The sequence below is a fragment of the Phascolarctos cinereus genome, unplaced genomic scaffold, assembly GCF_003287225.1.
Source record: "Phascolarctos cinereus isolate Bilbo 61053 unplaced genomic scaffold, phaCin_HiC Scaffold_5;HRSCAF=322, whole genome shotgun sequence".
NCBI lineage: Eukaryota > Metazoa > Chordata > Mammalia > Diprotodontia > Phascolarctidae > Phascolarctos > Phascolarctos cinereus.
The window spans coordinates 257,595,207-257,616,751 of NW_027555958.1; the positions used below are offsets into that span (position 1 = coordinate 257,595,207).

Genomic DNA, 21,545 nt, shown 5'->3' on the forward strand with positions numbered 1-21,545 from the left:
CATCCTCTGCCTACAAGCACAATGCCTAGGAAAAATGTTTTCCATTGGTTTCTTTCAAACTAAAATTTGGAGGGTAAGCTTCATCAGGATTCCCTGAAGGATGTTCATCAGGTAATAACTATTTTCTTATTAATTTAAATTATTCCTAATGAGAAGTTAAGCACTTAAAACCTTCAATAATTGTGAATGAATGAATAAATGAAACTTGATGGCATAACTTGTAAAAGATATATGAAAGGCCTTAAGAACTATAACTATGAATTTCAATGCATAGGGAAAATTCAATAAGGGGATGGTGGAGTCTAAAATATGACCACTCCTGTGCATATTTAAGGTAGGTTACAGGCAGATATCATAGTAATGGAATGGGTGTTTGAAGGGGACAAGTACTAGATCTCAGAAGACTATTAAGTCTGGTCAGTCCTGAACTTATTAGGTGAAAAGAGACTGACTTGAAAGTCAATAGATGGAAGAAGTCTCAATTAAAATTTATCTGAAAAGATAAACTGAGGCAATTCTCCTTTAAGACATCTTAAGCAGCATGTAACCTGACAATTAAGGATGGGTCTAAAGACCCTGCCTTTGGCTAAGAGACTCCAAATTGAGCTTGCAATATGTTTTTATAAGCATAGAATGAAGAACAGAGCAGAAATCATCTAGCTAGTATCATAGAGATGGAAGATCATTACCGGTTACATTAAAGGAAGCTGCCATAGTCCCCATATGTCATGAGGACTACCTCTCTTTACCTCTAAGCCTTTGTAATTTTGTGGGGCCTAGCCACATCCTGAGGTCCCTGATAATGGCAGACTTACTTATTAAAGATGGGACAAGGTCGAGTTGTCCTGGCTTCTCAGGGATACCCCACAAACCTTGCAGGAAATGCTGAGACAATGTTTTATAAGAGTATGAAGATTTGAGTTTTTCTTTAACCAGCAGCAGTTGCATCCTTGTATCACTCTTCAGAGAGTCAGAGGCTGAACTTTAGCACACATAAATTTCTCCACTCAAACCTCAGAGAAGAGGCTTCAGGTTTGGTAGAATATTGTTATAGTATAAAATCAAATATAAAATACAGGATCAAAAATTCATTTCTTCACAACAAAGATCTGGACAGGATGGGAAATACTTTAAAGTAGGTTATTAAGTGATGATGGCAGAGGGAGGTCTGAAAGTGTCATTGAAGAACAAAGGTCACATATGCCAACTTCTTCTGTCTCTCTGTGTTAAAGTGTCAGGGTGTGAGAGAGAAGCAGCCAACATCAACCTTGTATGTAGAGGTCACTCTTTCTGGTAGTGAGTATAATAGTGAGGATTCAAACTCAGGTCCTCTCACCATAAATAAAGCAATTTTGCCACAGTACAACTATAGGAGGTGTTAGGCAGAAGAAGACAGGGTCTGACAAGCACTGAATTCACAATGAAGCAGAGGAACTAAGAGAGAGAATCACAACGTGCCTGCTCCATAAGAAGATGGTAAGAAGATGGCCTTGATGGAATCCCTTGTGTCAGGGTATATAGTAAGGTAGATGCTAGCAGATCTGGGCCAGGGTGGGAAGCAGTCTATCAATAAACATTTATTAAGTGACTACTATGTATTGGGGACTGTGCTAAGTACTGGGGATACAAAGAAAGACAAAAGATAATCCCTGCTCTCAAGAAGATCATAGTCAAATGAGAGAGGCAATATGTAAAGAATTTTGTACAAACAAGCAGTATACAGAATAAACTAGAGAAAATCAACAGAGATAAAGCACTAGAAAGCAGGGGAGCTGGGAATGGCTTCTTGTGGAAGATAGTATTTTAGCTGAGATTTCAAGGCAGCCAAAGAAGCTAGGAGACAGAGATGAAGAGGCAGAGAATTTCATGCATGCGGGACAGCCAGTGAAAATGCCTGGAGTTGTGAGATGGAATGTCTGGTTAGCTGCGTCACTGGATTGCAGGATACTTTAGAGGGCATAAGGTGTAAGAAGACTGGAAAGGAGGGAGAAAGGTAATGAAGGGCTTTGAAGGACTAGGGAATTTTATATTTGGTCTTGAGGGTGAGAGGGAATCAGTAAAGTTTATTAAGTGGGGGGTGACATGGTCAGACCTGTGTTACTTTGGCAGCTGAGTGGAGGATGGATTGGAATGGGGAAAGACTTAAGGCAGGTAAACCAACCAGCAGGTTATTTCAGTAGTCCAGGAGTAAGGTGATGAAGGCACTCCCCAGAGTGGTGGCAGTATTAGAGACAAGAAGGGGATGCTGTGAGTGAAATTTAACAAAAAGGTAAACTGAAGCATGCTTTTCCAAGCAAGATATCACCTTATTAAGGGGCAGACTACTTGTCAATAAAATGGTCAATGGAGGGCCTCCAAAAGGCCAAAAGACCCAGAAATGAAGATGCATCTTATTTTTTATAAGCATATACAAAGAACAGAATAAAAATCATATAATTGGCTGGCATCACAGGGGTGAGGGTGGGAATCATGATTGGATACATTAAGGAAAGAGGACATACACACACATGGGCTGAAGACCACCTTTCTCTATTTCAAAGGAATGTTTTATGAATTTATGGGACCCAAATGCATCCCTGGGTCATTGATAGTGGACTGGGAGTAGCAGACTTAGATAATTAGACTAAGATAAGACCATGGATGAGGTAAAGATGGGACAAGGTCAGCTTGCTTGCTCTCAAAGATGGCCCATAGATATCCTGGAGTTTCTCAGGATAACAAACTTCCTTTGCACGAGTGATGTGCAGGTGGTGTTGAGATACCAACTGCCTTAGAGTGTTGTATTGAACCTCTAAACTTAGTTCAGAGTTTTTTTTTAAACAGTGATTGTAGGAAAATTTAAACCTTTGCATCTAATTAGAGAGAAAGAGGCCGAATATTTGAACTCATGTGCTTCTATACTCATAGGGAAAAGTGCTGAGGTTTGTTATAATTTTATATAGAAGGCTACAGAATGAGATTAATTACAGAGCAGAATCAAAGGTAAAATATAAGGTCAATAATTAACTTTCATAACGGGCATATGGAGAGATGTAATGAAATCAAAATCAACAGCTTTGGAAACAGAGTGGTTATGGGGGACAGAGGGGTAAGAGAGTGTGAGGAGTTGAGGATGACACCTAGATTGGGAGTCTGGGTGACTAGAATAATGGTGGTGCTCTTCATGTTGAGGTTTAGAGGTTGGGACCCCAAAATCACAATATGCAGGTCCTTCCCAAATGAATTCGACCCAAGCCTTCTTTCAGCCAAAGACAAGGTTTATTATTAAAGATCTGTCATATTGGCCAGACTCTTAAGGAATGTAAGCATTTGTATTGCTTAATGCAAGAGGGCCAGATTTTAAGAAGCGAGAGCCCTTGTTTCACACAAATAAAGTCAGATCTAAATAACTGGAAAAACATCAGTTGCTCATGGGTAGGCTCAGCTAATATAATAAAAATGACAATTCTACCCAAGCTAATTTACTTATTCAGTGCCATAACAATGAAACTATCAAAAATTATTTTATAGAGCTAGAAAAAAAAATAACAAGATTCATTTAGAATAAGAAAAAGTCCAAAATATCAAGGAAACTAATTAAAAGTAAGACAGGGGAAGGTGGCCTAGCTGTTCCAGATCTTAAATTGTATTATAAAGCAGCAATCATCAAAACTGCTTGGTACTGGCTAAGAAATAGAGTGGTGGATCAGTGGAACAGGTTAGGTATCCAAGACAATAGTCAATGACTATAGTAATCTACTATTTGATAAACCCAAAGACGCCAGCTTCTAGGATAAGAACTCACTATTGGGACAAAAACTGCTGGAAAACTGGAAAAGAGCAAGGCAGAAACTAGGAATAGACCAAAATCTCAAACAATTATACTGAAATAAAGTCAAGATGGGTTCATGATTTGGATATAAAGGCTGATACTATAAGCAAACTGGGAGAGCAAGGAATAGTTTACCTGTCAGATTTATGGAGAACAGAAGAATTCATGACCAAACAGGAGATAGAGACCATTACTAAATACAAAATGGATAACTTTGATTACATTAAATTGAAAAGTTTTTGCACAAACAAAGCCAATGCAACCAAGATTAGGAGGGAAGTAGAAAACTGGGAAAGAATTTTTACAATCAGTCTCTCTGATAAGGGCCTCATCTCTAAAATACATAGAGAATTAAGTCAAATTTAAAAGAATACAAGAATACAATACAACCCAATTGACAAATGGTCAAAGGATATGAACAGGCAGTTCTTAGATAAAGGGATCTAGGAGTGGCCAAGTGGTCTGAGGTGACTGGAGGAGGGTCTAGGGAAGATCTTGATGCGAGTAACTGGGAGGTAGAATGGGGTCTAGATAGAATCAAGGGTGGGTAGTGGCTGGGGCCACCAGGGAGGTAATAGACAAAGGAGGACTGGCCTAGGTTAAACGTAACAGAGAATTGGGAGATTGGGTGTGAAAGGCCAGTTGATAGGATTATAGCCTCAGGCAAATGTTAGAGACTTCCTCGATCAAGTAAGAGAATTCAAGGACAATCCAAAGGTTTTCTAGGGACAACAGACAAATCTTTTTGGGGTGAGGGGCAAAGGTCTTGGCTTGGGCCCAGAACCCATCATTCACAGTAATAGAGAACTTAGGTAGGAGGGAGGTTTTGGGGGAAAAGATAACTAATTTAGTTTTGGACATTTGAGTTGAAGAAGTCTACAGGATATCCAGTTCCATATTTGAATAGGCAGTTAGAAATGCAAGATTGGAGGTCAGCAGAGAGATTAGGGCTGGATAAGTAGATTTGAAAATTATAAGTATGGTGATGATAATTGAATCTATGGAAATTGATGAGATCACCAAGTGAAACAATATAGGGGAAGGAGTAAAGAGAGTCCAAGATAGAGCCTTGTGGAAGCTCACTCACTGTTAGCAAATGTTGGATAATGAGCCAGCAAAGGAGACTAAGAATGAACAGCCAGATAGGTAGGAGAGCCAAGTTTCAGAACAGTGTCCTGAAAACCTAGACAGAGGAGAATGAGAATATCAAGAAGAAGAGGGTGACTGACAATGTCAAAGACTGCAGAGAGGTCAGGAAGGATGAGGATTGAGAAAAGACCATTAAATTTGGTAATTAAGTCATCATTAATAACTTTGGAGATTAAAATTAATAATTTTGGTTGAAATGATGTGGCCAAAAGTAGACTATAGAAAGTTAAGAAGAGAGGGAGAGAAATAGAGGCACCTATTGTAGATAACCTTCTTCAGAAGTTTAGCTACAAAAGGTAGGAGAAATATGGGACTATAGCTAATGGGAATGGTGGATCAAATGAGGTTTTTATTGAGGATTGGGGGAGACTTAATTGTGTTTGTAAGTAGCAGAGAAGTGGACAAGAAGATTGAAGATTAGTGAGATATTTGGGACACTAGAAGGGGTGATCTGCTTGGGTTGACAGTCTGGAATGGGATCACTTCTGCATGAAGAGAGTTTTGACATGGTAAGGATAAAGGGCCATCTCTGAGGTGAAGCAGAATTCCCCAATTGGAGGACTCAATCTTTCAGGCCAGTTCTAATTTATCTAGTTAATTTCAAAAGGGACTTTAAAGGTCATTTAGTAGAACCTCTTCCTTTTCATGATAAAAGGGAGGGAGTTGTTTCCTGAACAATGGATATCTCTTGAGAGGTTGAGATAACATGATAAAGTGTAAATTGAGGCTGATAGGACTTAAATGATTTTAAAGAGCATTAATTCTGAGTTTGTGAGGCCAGAATGTTCTAGGTCCTAAGATACAAATCCACTGTATCTTGTTTCCTGTTTAGCCTCGTTTTGGGCAGTTATCAGTAGTGACATAAGATTGATTGCAAGCTCTCTTTTTGCAGCTTAGCTATTGACTTCTAAATATAAAACCTTCAAGCAGGAGAATGTACATGTGTTTGACCTCATTTAAGAATAGATGAATCTTACTTGCCTTGCGTCAAAGGCCAGAATATGTTCAATCTTGCCTGCCTATAACAGAAAATACAGCATCAAAAGCAGTTTAGGACTTCTAGGAGGTTTACGGTAAAGCCAAGTCTCCTAGGTGTTCAATACAACAAAGAGACTTCTGAACTTGTACAGAGAGATGTGGCTTCCACCTGGCTTAGTCTGACTATTTCTCTGGGATAGGCTTATAATGGAAAAAAATCTATTGGGACATTTATCAAAGGCTTCTCTTCCACGGAGTTTGTCATGTAGTATCGCTGAACCAGAAAGAATAAAATGAAAGTACCCGACGCAAGTCATGGAGAAACTGGAGTTTAGGCTTGACTGTGCCCCAGATCTACGATGTGAGCAGAAGACCGAGTACCTCCCAATGTGCCAAAAATGTGAAACTTGTGTTTTGGCTTGGAAAATTTTCTCCACCAGGGAGTGGTTTTGTAGGATTAGCGAGAGGTCCCAGCAGAAATTTCTTGTAAGGATTCTGAAGCGGCTGAAAAGTTTGGAATTACTGGACTATTTCGAGAAAGTACTCAGCACCTCTCAGGGGAAGGAGTTCACTTATTTCAGGTGCCGGGCCATTATCGACAGGAAAACTGATAAAAAAATAACATGCTCCAAAATAAAGAAAGTGGATGAAAAGGCGAAAGACGCGATGCTGGACACTCTGCGATGGTTTGGAAATAGTTCCTACCGAACGAAAGTCCACTACACTCTGCTACTTCTGCAATTATGCGACAGCTCATTACTGTTCAATGCTGCCAGTGTGATCCGATTTCTCATTGTGAGGCAGCAGAGGACAGGTGGAGGTAAACAAGACAGTGAAACGCACAATGGGTGGGGAACAGGGTCAGAAGGATATCTTGGGACCCCAGGCTTCTGAAAAAGCGCCAGTATCATGTAGGGCTTTCCAGGAGCACTTAGTATTCTTTCTGTTCCCTTCTACCTACTTGATTCTGAATAGGCAGGGAATAGAAAACTGGGATTATTACCACTCTTACCAGCCTTCTCTTGGAGAAATAGGAATAGTTTTCTTTTGCCTAACACTCTGCTGTTAGAAAACAATCTCATATCCATTCCCTTTCATTCCCACAACAGAACTATGCAAATTTCACATAGTACTTGATGGAGAAGGAAACAAAAGCTTAGAGAGGGCTTGAGTTTTCCAGATTCATATGATGTCAGAACCAGGATGTGTAACCAGATCTCCAGTAATCTTAGCACTATTGCCTTGTACTACCTCCCAGGGGTTGTAATGAGGATCAGAAAAGATAATCAGGCAGTCAACCTGCATTTATTAAGTGCCTACGGTGTTAAGGGCTGGGTATAAAAGACAAAAATGAAACAGTCTTTGCCCTCAAGAAACTTATATTCTCCCAGGAATTATATGAACATAATTACAAAACACTTTTCACACAAATAAAGTCAGATCTAAACACTGGAAAAATATCAATTGCTCATAGGCCAGGTTGAGCTAATACAAGAAAAATGAGAATTCTAGCTAAATTAATTTACTTATTCAGTGCCATACCAAACTACCAACAAGTTATTTTATAAAACTAGAAAAAATAATAACAAAATTCAATGGGAAGAACAAAAGATTAAGAAGATCAAGGGAACTAATGAAAAAAAACAATACAAAGGAAGACAGAGTAGGTGTACCAGATCAAAAACTATATTACAATGCAGCAGTCATCAAAACTATTTGGTACTGGCTAAGAAATAGAGCGGTGGATCAGCAGAATAGATTAGGTAAACAAGACACTGTAGTAAATGACTATAGTAATCTACTGTTTGATAATCCCCCAAACTCCAGTTTCTGAGATAAGAACTCACTAGTTGACAAAAACTGCTGGGAAATCTGGAAAACAGTATACCAGAAACTAGGCACAAACCAAAATCTCACACCCTACCAAGATAAGGTCAAATTGGGTACATGATTTAGACATAAAAGGTGATACCATAAGCAAATTAGAAATAGTTTACCTGTCAGATCTATGGGGAATGTAAGAATTTATGATCAAATGAGATAGAGAACATTATGAAATACAAAATGGATAATTTTGATTGCATTAAATTTCCAAGCCTTTGCACAAACAAAGCCAATGCAAGCAAGATTAGAAGGAAAGTAGAAAGCTGGGAAACAATTTTTATAGCCAGTGTTTCTGATAAAGGCCTCATTTCTAAAATATATAGAGAACTAAGTCAAATTTATAAGAATACAAGTGATTCCCCACTTGATAAATGGTCAAAGGATATGAACAGGAAGTTTTCAGATGAAGAAATTAAAGCTATCTATAGTCATATGAAAAAAATGCTCTAAATCACTATTGATTAGACAGATGCAAATTAAAACGACTCTGAGGTAGTACCTCACACCTATAAGATTAACTAATATGACAGAAAAGGAAAATGATAAATGTTGGAGAAGATGTGAGAAAATTGGAACACTAATTCATGGAGTTGTGAACTGATCCAACCATTCTGGAGAGCGATTTGGAACTATGCCCAAAGGTCTATAAAACCATGCTGAATGAGATAATGATAATATAAGCTCACATTTGTCTAATACTTTCCTCATAAGTATGGCAAGCATCTCCATTTGACTGCTGAGGAAACTGAGGCTCAGAGAGGTTAAGTGACTTGCCCAAGCACACAAAACTAATGCCAGCACTCTTTTAATTATGCCATATTAATAAAGCTAAAACCTACCTTTAAAAATCTACTTTGCTGAAGTATTACTATTATTATTTCTTACTAAACTAGTAATAGCTAATGCTGTACTCATTAAAACTAAAACTAGTTACTTTTGCAGTAGTGGGGAACCTGTGGCCTCTAGGCCACATCTAGGTCCTTGGGTGGGGCCTTTTGACTGAGTCCAAGTTTTACAGAACAAATTAAGGGGATAAGTCATTTCTCTAGCCTCAGTTTCTTTATCTGTAAAATGGTGGTGACAATGCTTGAGCTACCTACCTTCTAGGTTTGTTGAGAGGAAAGTGCTTTGTATCCCTTAAGGTACTACATATATATGAGTTTTAAATTTTTTATTTTATTTTTTCAGTTAACAAGAATTTATTTTCTTTCTCCAACTGCTCTTCATTAAAAAAAAAAAAAAAGAAAAAGAAAGCCCTTATAACATATATGCAGAGTGAAGCAAAAGAAATCCTAATATTTGCCAAGTAAAATGTATTTTTCATTTTGAATCTATCACTGTTCTGCCAGGAAGTGGATAGCATTCTTCATTATCAATCTTCCAGACTGGTCTTCGTGGTTGGTAATTGCAGTGATCAGAGAGTTATTTAGTCTTTCAAAGCTATTGGTTTTTTGTTTTGTTTTGTTTTTTATAATGTTATGTAAATTGTTCTCCTGGTTCTGCTCACTTTGCTTTACATTAGTTCATAAATATCTTTCCAGGTTTTTCTGAAACCACTCCATTTGTTCTTTCTTCTGGTGTAATAATGTTTTATAACAGTTATGTAATGTAATTTGTTCAGGAATTCCTCAATTGATGGGCATCTCGTGAATTTCTGGTTCTTAGTGGCTATAAAAAGTGACCCTATAAATATTTTGTACATAGAGAACCTTTCCTATTTTTTTGATCTCTTTGGGATATAGGCCTATGTGTTAAAATTGTATTTTGTTCTAGTCCCCCTGACCACTCCCCTCCCTTCTGGTCAGTATAGTGACCAGTATAAACAGTATAAAGGGGCAACAGCAGGAAATAAGATTACTAAGGGGAACTTGGAAGTTGTGTACAAACCATATCAAAGATCAAAGAGCATCATTTACAAATTACATCATATATTAACCAAAATTCATATCCTATTAGCATGTGCTGAATCAGTGGAAGCCATCTAGGCATGGTTGTCAAGGTTTTTGATCCTATAATATAAATCTCAGACAAGTTCTAGACCAGTGAGATACCAAAGGGCTGATAATTTTGAGATGATGTGAACATGTTAACTTTAAAGTTTTACCAACAACTTTGAGATGATTTGGATATGATAACAAACTAACCCAAGGTGGCACTGATAATGTTCCTCCCCAAAATGATAAAAATGAGATCTCAAAAAACCCGTCACCCCCATCTCCAGAGGGTCCATGCTACCTAGTGCTCCCAACTCTAATCTATGTTTAGGTGAGTGATTATCTGTCTCTCTCCATCTCTATCCTCTTCCCCCCACTGCCTTCCTTCCTTCACCATTCCATCCCATTCCTATACCATCTATCTCTGTATCCCTTTTGCCACTTGTCTTTGTATTCTTTGTGCCTTATTAAAGTATGATTGAAGCTCCATTTCCCACTTCCCCAGCAAGTACCCAAAGAACTATGTGTGCCTGCCCCCATTTCATAATTTCATAAATTAATTATCATTTCAGCCCAGTAGTGACATAGCTGCGTCAATGTTCCAAATTGCTTTCCAGAATGGCTAGACCAATTCACAGCTATACCAACAATGAATTAATGTGTTTTTTCCCACAGCCCCTTAAACATTCCTTACTTTCTTTTTTTGTCAACTTTGCCAGTTTGAGGGATATAAGGTAGAACCTCTGAGTTGCTTTAATTTACATTTCTTTATTCATTATTGATTTGGGGCATTTTGTTGTTTGGCTATTAATAACTTAGATTTCATCCTTTGAAAACTGCTAATTCATAGCCTTTGGCCATTTATCAGTTGGGGAATGGCTCTTATTTGTATACATTTTAATTAGTTCTTTATGTATCTTAGAAATAAGACATTGATCACAGAAAACTGCTGCAAAAAAGTTTCCCAGTTAATGTAGACACATTCAACCTTCACCCTTTTTTCCCTCCCAGTTTCATTTTGTTGAATCAATAGATATCCATTTTCTCTACTTTTAATTTACCAACCCCACTCTCCACCCCAACTGAGAAAGTATGACAAACAAAACCTTTTTTTTAATAAATGTATAGTCAAGCAAAATAAATTCCTTCATTAGCTTATGTCCAAAAAAATAATATCTTAATCTACACTCTGATTCTTTCACCTCAGTCAGGAAGTGGGCTTCATGTATCATCTTGAGCACTCTGGAATCTTGACTGGTCATTATGTTAATCAGAGTTTCTAGCCCCTTCTTTATTTATTTTTTAAAATTAAATTTAGACCGAGCAATAGCACTTCTAGGGCTGTATCACAAAGAGATGATATTGAACAATACTGGTGATAATGGACATCCTTGTTTCACTCTCAGTCGTACTGGAAATGTTTCTAGCTTGTCCCCATTACATATGATGCTGGCCAATTGTATTTTTTAAGGACTTATTTTCTACAGTTAATTTTTGTCCTTCCTTTTCCAAGCTATTGACTCTCTCTTGCATACCTCTCATTTCTTTTCCATTTTTTCTTCTACCTCTCTCATTTGTCTTTTAAAATCCTTCTTGAGCTCTTCTAAGAAGGCTTTTTGGGCTTCAGACCAGTCCATATTTCCTTTTGAGGTTCCAGATGTGGGTTTGTTGACAGTGTTGTCCTCTTCAGAATTTCTGCCTTGATCTTCACTGCTACCATAATAAGAATCTATCATACATTTCTTTTTGCTCATAGTGTTTGCTTATTTCTTGGCCTTTAAAGAGATTGAGCTCTCCTGGTGGTGAGTGGAGGGCACTGACCCAAGCTTCTTGTCTTGGGAGCCTAGGGCCTGGTCACTGGCTTTGTGTGCTGGGGCCTCTGATGCTGGCAGTTGGAAGCTGTAAGGTTCTGGCAGTTTACCTGGTGCTGGGTTGGAATCAGCAACACTGGAACCCTGGGTTATGATTGGGTAGTGTGGCCCCTGGAGGTTGCCTGTTCACCCAGGCCTTTCTTTCCTTTTGCTTTCTTCAGCATGGATGTTGCAGGATGTTTATCTACCTGGGGCCCCTTGGAGTGCTGCTTCCCAGAGTTTTGCTGAGGCACTGGGAAGAGACCTGGTTGCTGTAGAATGCTGAGGCACCTGGTGGTTTTCCAAGCTGGTTTCCACTGGTTCTCCTGCCCTCACTGAGGCACTAGGGGGTCCTGGTGTTGGCATTTGCCTGTTCCACCACCTACGTTTCAGGATCTCCTCCTGGTATGCTGAAGTGGGGTTTTCCGCTAGCTTGCTTGGACGCCTCTGGTTCTGTGCTGCTCCCATTCCCCCGGGGCAAGAGGGGCCTTTCCAGTTAATCTCTCAAGCTATCTGGGCTACCAGACTGCTGCACCCCTGTTCCAAGGTTTTTCCTGGGGTGATATTTTCTGGGCTTTCAGAGGTTAATAAGGGAGGGTAAGAGTGACTTAGTTCTTATTCTGCCATCTTGGCTCCCGGAAGGGGCCAAACTTTTAATAAAGAGTTAGTCCCATACTTCACAAATTATTCTCAAATTGAGAAAGAAAGCATTCTACCAGAATCTTTTTACAAAACAAATACCTAAGCTAGGGAAAGATAACACACACAGAAAACTCACTAATGAACAATAACAAAAATTTTAAACAAAACACTATCAAATAGGCTACAGTGATTTATCCAGGAAATCATTCATTATGATCAGATTATACCAGGGATGCAATTATGGTTGAATACTAGTAAAATGATAAATGTAATTATATTAAAAACCAAAACATATAAAACCACATGATCATCTCAATAGATGCAGAAAAAGTCTTTGACAAAGTGCAACACTATTTTATGCTAAAAAAAAATCTACTAAGTATTGGCATGGATGGAGCTTTTAAAAAAAATCATTAAAAAATTATCTAAAACCAAAAGCAAGCATCATATGCAATGGGGCTACACTATGCCCTTTTTCCATAAATATGGGAGTGAAGTAAGGGTGCTCACTTTACTAACTGATATAGTTCTGGAAGTGCTAGTAATAGCAGTAAGACAAGAGAAAGGAAATAAAGGAATAAAGATTGATAAAGAAGAGATAAAATTATTCCTATTTGCTGATGTTTACTTGGAATCAACAAAGGGAATACTTCTGGGAATCAATAAAGATACTAACTGAGACAACTAATAGCTTCAGCAATGTTGCAGGCTACAAAATAAATCCTCAGAAATTTACAGTATTTTAAATCACAAAACATAAGAAGCAATAATAAAAAGGGAAATACCACTCCAAATAACTACAATATGTATATTATATCTGATGATCAACCTCCTAAAGTACACAACAGACTTGTAGAAATTCAATTACAAATACTCATTAAATAAAGAACAACTTAAATAGCTGAAGAAACATTCAGTACTTATGGGTAAGCCGTGCAAACATAATAAAAATTACAATACTAACCAAATTAATTTATGTTTTAATGTTATACCAGTCAAATTGCCAAGGGGATACTTTTCATAACTTGAACAATAACACATATAACAAAATTCATATGGAAAAATATGGGATCTATAATATCAAAGCAAATGATAAAAAGGACAAACAGTTCTCTCCTTTGGTCTAGGCACTTTCAGACCTCAGACTGTATTGTTTATTTTGTTGTTGTTGTTTTTTTTAGCTTTTTGGTGAGGCAATCAGGGTTAAATGATTTGCTTAGGGTCACACAGCTAGTAAGTGTCAAGTGCCTGAGGTCACATTTGAACTCAGATCCTTCTGATTCCAAGGCTGGAGCTCTATCCACTGTGCCACCTAGCTGTTCCTCTCAAACTGTATTATAAAGCAAGTCATCTGATAATGGTTAAAGAACAAAAAGAGATCAATGGAATAGATTAGACAAGAGAGATCCAGAAACACCAGAATTCTATAACTCCGTGTTTAATAAAGTGAAAAACATAAATTATCTAGGGAAAAACTCCTTATTTGATAAAAAAAAAACTACTCAGAAAACTAGGAAGCAGTCTGGCAGAAATTAGGCTTCAACCCATAGCTTACACCAAATTCCACAATACATTCTAAGTGACCTTAATATTAAAAATTATACTATTAAAAATGAGAAGTGAAACATCATATTCTTCTCACAAGTATAGGTAGGAGATCTATTCTTAACTGAATAAGAGAGAGGAAATTATCAAAGATAATATATATAAAACTTTGATTACTTGAAGCTGAAAAGCTTCTGTATAGATGACATTATAGATCTAGGATAAGGAAGGAAATGTTTGAATGGGAAAAAATCCTTGTATCAAATTTATCTGAAATAATTTTGCATCCTATACATGTACATATATATATATATATATATATATATATATTACATATAAACATTTATATATATATATGAGTTATAGCTATTACCCAATAGATAAATGGCCAAAAGATATGAGCAAACAGTTTTCAAAAGAACTGCAAAGTATTCACAACTACATGAAAAAATTCTCAAAATCACTAATAATAAGAAAAATACAAATTAAAACAACCTGAAATTTCACCTCACCCCCTGCATTTTGGCAAAAATTATAAAAAATGGCTATAGCCAATATTGGTGGCGTTATGGAAGAAATAGGCATTCTCAGCCATTGTTGATAAAGCTCTGAAACGGTATAACTATTTTGGAAAACAATTTGGAATTATGTAAATAAGGTGTTTAAAATGTCCATACACTTTTTATCAGAGACTCCATTATACTTCAAGAAAGACATTGATTAAAAAAAAAGTCCTCACGTATCCAAAATATTTATAGCAACACCTTTTGTGATAGCAAAGAATTGGAAACAAAGTAGATACTCATCAGTTGAGAATGGCTAAACAAATTGTGGAATGTGAATATAATGGAATACTTCTGTGTTATAAGAAATGTTTGGGATGAATACAAAGAAGCATCTATATGATTTACATGAAATGATACAGAGTGAAGTAAGCAGAGCCAAGAAAACAATATACACAGTAACTATAACAATGTAAATTGAAAGAATGACACAACAAAAAGTGAAAAGTAATTATAATAAAACTATGAAGATCAAATAGGACCCAAAGAGATATGAAAAGCTGCCTCCAATCTAACCCTTCATGGAGGCAGAAAGTGCACAGATACATTTACTTGTTTTTTCAACCTTTTCAATGTATTAATTTGTTCTGCTGATTTCCTCTCTTTTTCTTTTTTATCTTTAAAAATGCTTTTTAAGATGATTCTTTGGAAGAAGGGGAAGGAATACCAGGGAAAACTGTGATGATATGAAAAACAAACCAAAAAATTAATGAAATCTTATTTAAAAAAAAAAAGAAAACTGGTCATAATGTAATGCAGAACATTATTTTACCATTTTAGGTAGTAGGGCCCTTTAAGCCATGGAAAGCAGAAATTACTGCTTAATCTTGCCCCAGACCTCTCTCCTCCTAAATCTAAACAATAGTGAAATGTACTCTTGCACAGCTCAGCACAGCCCGTACCTCCAACGCAAATGGATAAGAAAGCTTGCAATATAATTGCTTTAGATAATTATGTTTATACCAGAGACCAAGACACCTGGTCTGGTTTGTGTGATCTCTGACCTGTAATGATGGGGTGCTCGGGTGCTTGTGCTTGTACTTGTGCCCCAATTTCTCCCTAGTCTCAGAAACACTGTCTCTGACAACCACTCCCCAGCCCAAGGACACTGTGCCTAGCAGTTATTCATGCATGGGCCTCAGCATGACCCTTATCTCTCTCCCTGGTACAGTTACCCAGAGCTGGGCTGCTCAGGCCCCAGCCCTCAGATCATGTCTCTGGAAGCCTCCCAATTCCTTAGTAAGTTCCTGTCTTGTGAGAAAGCTTTCTCATGTTGCAGAGCATTCTGTCTTCAAGACAGAGGGAGAGGGGTGTCCTTGGCCAGCCCAAGGACTCTTCCTCCTGCCAGACTCCAAAGATCCATCTCCCCCCCCGTCAGGTATACTCCCTGTACTTTCCCATCCATAGCCCCTAAAGACACCTGCACCTTTGGATTACCTCATCAGTGTTCCTGGCATTTCTTTCCCATGCTCTTTTCCATATAAACAGTAGCTCAAACCCTGATCGGGGCTACTTGATTTGGGTGTGCATACCCCTTGCAGCCGCACACTAATAAATCCACATTTTAAATTATGTCTGGGTCTCACTCGCTGATTTCTCAGTACAACAATATTTCCTAGAACCAGAGTGCTAAGTGGAAAAAGAAACACCCCAATGAAAAGTCCCAAGAACATTACAGCCCCTGGTTGCCACTGTTCAAACCTCATTGTATATTTGCCACTGATGTTTCCTTATTTCCATCTTTCCCAACCCAGCATCCCAACCTCCCATTATAAAGCTACCTCACCGTTCCACTGTGTCAGGAATGCCTGCTCCACAGGTTACAAACTGGATTTCATCTTAAACTTTTTCATTATCACTTTCCATTACCACCAATTCCATCCTTCCATCTTCTTGCTGAGACCTGGCTCCATCATGATGATACAGCTTCTTCTATTACCCCTTCCAGCACTGGTTGCACTTTAACTCATAATACCTCTCTTCCCCGCAATTCACTGTTCTTGTTCTCTATCATCATCATTCAGTAACCTCTCTCTTCCTTTGAGGTTTATTCAATCCATATTTATCACTCTATCAAGATTTTGGTACCTTTTTTTTTTTAAATAGACCTCTAGGATACTCTTCTTCCTTCCTCAATGACTTCAGTGCCTGGTTCATAGTCTTTCCTCTTCATCTCTTGTTCCCATACTAGGACTTCAACATGCATATTGATACTCCCTCAAATATTCTAATTTCACAATTCCTCAGTTTATTGATTTCTCTCTACCTTACCTCACCCACACATAGATCTTATCATTCATAAGTGTTCCACATCCATGTTCATGAAATTTATAATTCCTTTATCTAATCATAATGTTTTCATTCCAAGTCTCTCTCTGCCTTACAACTCCAAACCCTGTTCTTTGTCCTCACTGTGACCTCCAATCCTTCCACTCCTCAGTCCTTTCCCAGGTCATCACCTCTGCACTAGATATACTCTCTTCCCTTCCCCATCTTGACCCCATGATGAGCTAGTTCATTTCTACACTGTCCTCCTCTTCGAGTCCCTTACCCCTTTATCTTATCTTGTCCTTCCAAATAAGCTTTCCATCAATCCTAAGATCTTTAGCCTTTGCAGACCTGCCTCATGAGCTGCTAAATGAAGCTGGAGAAAATCACAAAATCATGTAGACTGAGTCCACTACAATTTATGTTACATTATCTTAGCTGGGCCCTCACTGTGGCAAGTCAATCCTTTATATTGATTCACTATCCCAAATCACCACAGCAGTTTTTTCAAAACTTTTCATCCCTTCTCAGGTCTGCCCCTTTCCCACATTCTCAGCTGAGAATCTTGCCTCATGTTTCACTGAAAAAATTGAGGCCTTTTTCCTCTTCTCCTCTGTTCCTCATCTCACATCATTTCGATGCTTTCCGCTATTTCCTTTTTCATCTTTGTTTCACAAGAAGAGGTGGCTTATCTCCTTGCCAAAGCTAACTCTTTTGATATGTACAAGTGATCCCACTCTTCCTGTCTTCTCCTGAAGACTGCCCCCACCATTATCCCTAATCTCCAAACAATCTTCAATTGCTCCTTGTCTACTTGGCTGTTTCCTTGCTGCCTAAAAAAAAAATACCTATGTCTCCTCATTCTCATGAAAACTCTCATATGATCCATCCTTCCCCACTTCTCTTTTATAGCTAAATAGAGAAGACTGTCTATAACAGCTTTCATTCTCAACTCCTTGCAATCTGGCTTCTGAGCTCATTATTCAAACAAAACTATTCTCTCTAGGGGCAGCTAGGTGGCACAGTGGATAGAGCAGTGGCCCTGAAGTCAGGAGGACCTGAGTTCAAATACAATCTCAGACCAAACATTTGACACTTACTAGCTGTGTGATCCTGGGCAAGTCACTTAACCTCAATTGCCTAAAAATAAAAAGTAAAAACTGTTCTCTCTAAACTTACTAATGCTCTCTTTATTGATACATCTAGTGGCCTTTTCTTCAGTTCTCTTCAGTTCTTATCTTTCTCGAACTTTTTCCATCCTTTAACATTATAGATCACTTCCTCTTCTTTTCTCCATCCCATTCACTAAACAGCGAGGATCCCTCAAAACTCTGTCTTAGACCCTTTTCTCTTCCCTTTCTGCATTATTTTATTTAGTGATCTCATAAGCTGTCATGGTATTATCAGTCATTTTTATGTGAATGACTCTTGGATTTACTCTCCAGTCTTAATCTCTCTCCTGACCTCCAGTCTTGAATATCCAACTTGCCTTTTAGATATCTTGAACTGGCTTAAAACATATATGTCTTAAATTCAACATATCTAAACAGAACTCATTGTTTTTCTCCTTATATTCTTTCTTCTTCTGAACTTCCTTATTACTGCAGAGGATATTATCATTCTCCCAATTATCTAGGCTTACATCCTAAGTGTCATTTTTGACTCCTCATTCTATCTCAACTCCCATATGCAATCCATTGTCAAATCCTATTGTTTCTATCCTTATAACATCTTTCACACACATCCCCTTCTCTACATTGACTCTGCTACCATCTTGGTCCCCCCTGAACTATTGTAATAGTCTGCTGATTGTCTCACCCCTCACCTGAACTATTGCCTGCTGGTTAGTCTCCCTGCGTCATATCTCCTGTCTATCATCCACTCATAGACCAAAGTGATTTTATTATACCACAGATCTGATCATATCATTTCCTTACTCAATAAACTCCAAAGGCTTCCTATTACCTCCATGGTCAAATATGAAATTTTCTTTTTGGCTTTTAAATTTATCATAACCTAACCCCACTGACACTAGCCTCCTTGCTGTTCCTAGCACACTACTCTTCACCTTCAAGTTTTGTCTTATTTTCAATAGTGAAGTGCCTTCCTTCACCATCTTAGCCTTCTGGCTTCCCTGTCATAAGTCTTGGCTAAAATGTCACCTTTCTTCTCCCCTTAACACTAATACCTCACCTCTGATATTGCCTCCAATTAACCCTATGCATATCATTTATGTACATAGTTGTTTCCTTGTTTTCTATTAGAGTGTGAGTTCTTTGAGGGCAGGGGCAATTTTTACCTTTCTTTGTGTCCCTAACACTTAGCCCAAGTGCCTGGCACAGAGTAAGTACTTAATAAATTGACTGGTATAGGAATGTAAATGAATATTATTTTACAGTAATAAATAATAGCATAGATGGTTTCAGAGAAACCTGGAAAGGTCTTTATTAACCAGTTCAGAGTGAAGTCAGTAAAACCAGGAAAATAATTTCTATAACAACATCAATATCTTAAGGACTTCGAGAGACTTAAGAACTTCGATCAATGCAATAACCAACCATGATTCTAGAGAACTGATAATGAAATGTGCTACTCTCTGCCTGAGAGAGAAATGTCAGACTTAGGGTGTTGAATGAGATACATATTTTGGGACATGGCCAATGTCAGAATACTTTGATTTGTTATTTTGCTTTTTTTTTTTAAACTGGGATGGAGGAGAGTGTTGGAGGAAGAGAAATAGATTTTTGTTAACAAACTTAAATAAAAAGCAATACTGAATTCATAATAGCCTTTTGTCATCTTTTTTTCCCCTCAATCAACAGGTACTAAAAACATAATTCCTTTCATGTAGGGGTGGTCTGTGAAATTTTTCATGATCTAGAGGTTAAAAAAAGTCTTCTGGTTACCATCCTCCAAACTACAGAATAACTTGAATGCTTTATGTCATAAATAATTCATGGTTGGGTAATGGTTCAACAAGTTATGGTATATGAATATGATGGAATATCATTGTAATATAAGAAACAATGATTTGGGATGGTTTCAGAGAACCTTGAAGGACCTGTATGAATTCAAGCAGAGTGTAGTGAGCAAACCCAGGAGAACAATTCATATAATAACAACAGTCTTGTAAAGACAAACAACTTTGAAGGACTTAGGAACTCTGATTAACAGAAGGACCAAAACAATTTTAGAAGACTCATGATGAAAGATGCTACGCACCTCCAGATAGAGAGGTGATGGACTTAGAATGCATCAGGCATATTTTTTTTGGACATAGCTGATGGGAGATTTGTTTTGCTTGACTATATACTATTTCTAACAGTTTCTTTTTCTTGCTTTCTCATGTGGGGAGAAGATGGGAGGGAGAGAATTTAGAGCTGAAATCAAAATAAAATTGAATTAAAAATAATTTTGATGGTAACTCATTTTTCTCAAGATGTGCGTCTCTCTGATGAGAGTGACTCAACACAACTCTAAGCCCAATTTATCTCTATTGATCCTTGTACAGACCTATAAGTACATGCAGGAGCCAGTGAGACTGGCAATATTTCTTTTATAATAGAGATTTAAAGTATATTTTCTCTATTGTTTGCTTGAAAATCCTGGGTTAGACCTTATGTAATTAATAATAATTGACATTTAGGATTTGCAAAATACTCTACATAGATTGTTTCAATTGATCTTCTTAAAAGTGGTATGAAATAGATGCTACAAGTATTATTATCCTTTTTTTTTACAAAATTGAAAGTCAGAAATGCTAAAGATATTGCCAAGGTTTCACAGTAAATGTTACAAGTAAGCTTTAAACCTAAGAGTTCTCCTGACTCTCAGGTCTAATGCTCTTCATCTGGAGTATACAAAAACTTAAAATTAAATATAAAACAAACTTCTTCCTTTTATGCTTTGAAAATATTTTGACAAGAGAACTTTGATTCTTCTTTTTAAACTTGTAGTTGGTTAAGCATATGTAAATTCATAAGGGCAAGTCTCACACTATCTTAATTAGTACTAGGAAGAAGCTCATTTTAAAAAATAATTAATTTATTTTTAGTTTTAAACATTCACTTCCATAAGATTTTGAGTTTTAAATTTTCTCCCCCCTCCTCCTCCCCACCCAAGATGGTGTACAATCTAATATAGGCTCTACTTACACATTCATATTAAGCATGTTTTCACATTGGTCATGATGTATAGACAAATTACAACTAATGGGAAGAATCACAAGAAAGAAGAAATAAAACAAAACAATAAAAGAAAAGGAGAGTAAATAGTATGCTTTCATCTGTATGCAGACTCCATAGAACTTTCTCTGGATGTGGATAGCATTTTCCATTGTAAGTCTTTTGGAGTTGTCTTAGATCCTTGCATTGCTGAGAAGAGCTATGTGTGTCAAAGTCAGTCATCACACAATGTGGCTGTTAGTGTGTACAATGTTCTCCTGGTTCTGTTCATTTCACTCAGCATCAGTTCATATAAATATTTCCAGGTTTTGAAGAAGCTCATTTTTGAGGCAACACAGGTCTGGGCCAGTCTGAACAAACAGCTTTGAAATATTAGAAAGTTACTAACCCCCAGGCTGTACTCCTTAGCTAGCCCTGTCAATCAGCATGCCCCTCCTCCCAATCTTGCTCACACACCATTTTCATAGAGATAAAAGAGTCATGTGATTTTATATTGATATACCAAGAACCATCAAGTTCATTTACATTATTTATTCATTCAATAAGGATTTATTAAGTATCTTATTAGAATTGGCAAGAAAAAAAATGAAAGCCTTTGCCTTTGAGGAGCTCATATTTTATAGAGGGTAAGTGACATATATACAGAAAAGAAAATACAAAACATATACAATATAGGTATAAAGTAATTTCTAGCGATTGATTGGACATCAGGATAGATTTCCTGTAGGACATGATAT

At 37.4% G+C, this 21,545-nt stretch overlaps 1 protein-coding gene and 1 long non-coding RNA gene across 3 annotated transcripts in view; one reads left to right on the top strand and one right to left on the bottom strand.

Moving 5' to 3' along the window:
- The window catches only part of LOC110194357 (uncharacterized), a 176,241-nt gene that overhangs the window by 71,534 nt on the left and 83,162 nt on the right, over positions 1-21,545 (bottom strand). The window lies entirely within an intron of this gene.
- FBXW10B (F-box and WD repeat domain containing 10B) overlaps positions 6,082-21,545 on the top strand; it is a 91,734-nt gene continuing 76,270 nt past the window's right edge. Inside the window, exon 1 of the mRNA XM_020966600.2 lies at positions 6,082-6,758. Coding sequence (XP_020822259.1) covers positions 6,254-6,758 — 505 coding nt within the window. The 5' untranslated portion in view covers positions 6,082-6,253. The remainder of the gene's footprint in view (positions 6,759-21,545) is intronic.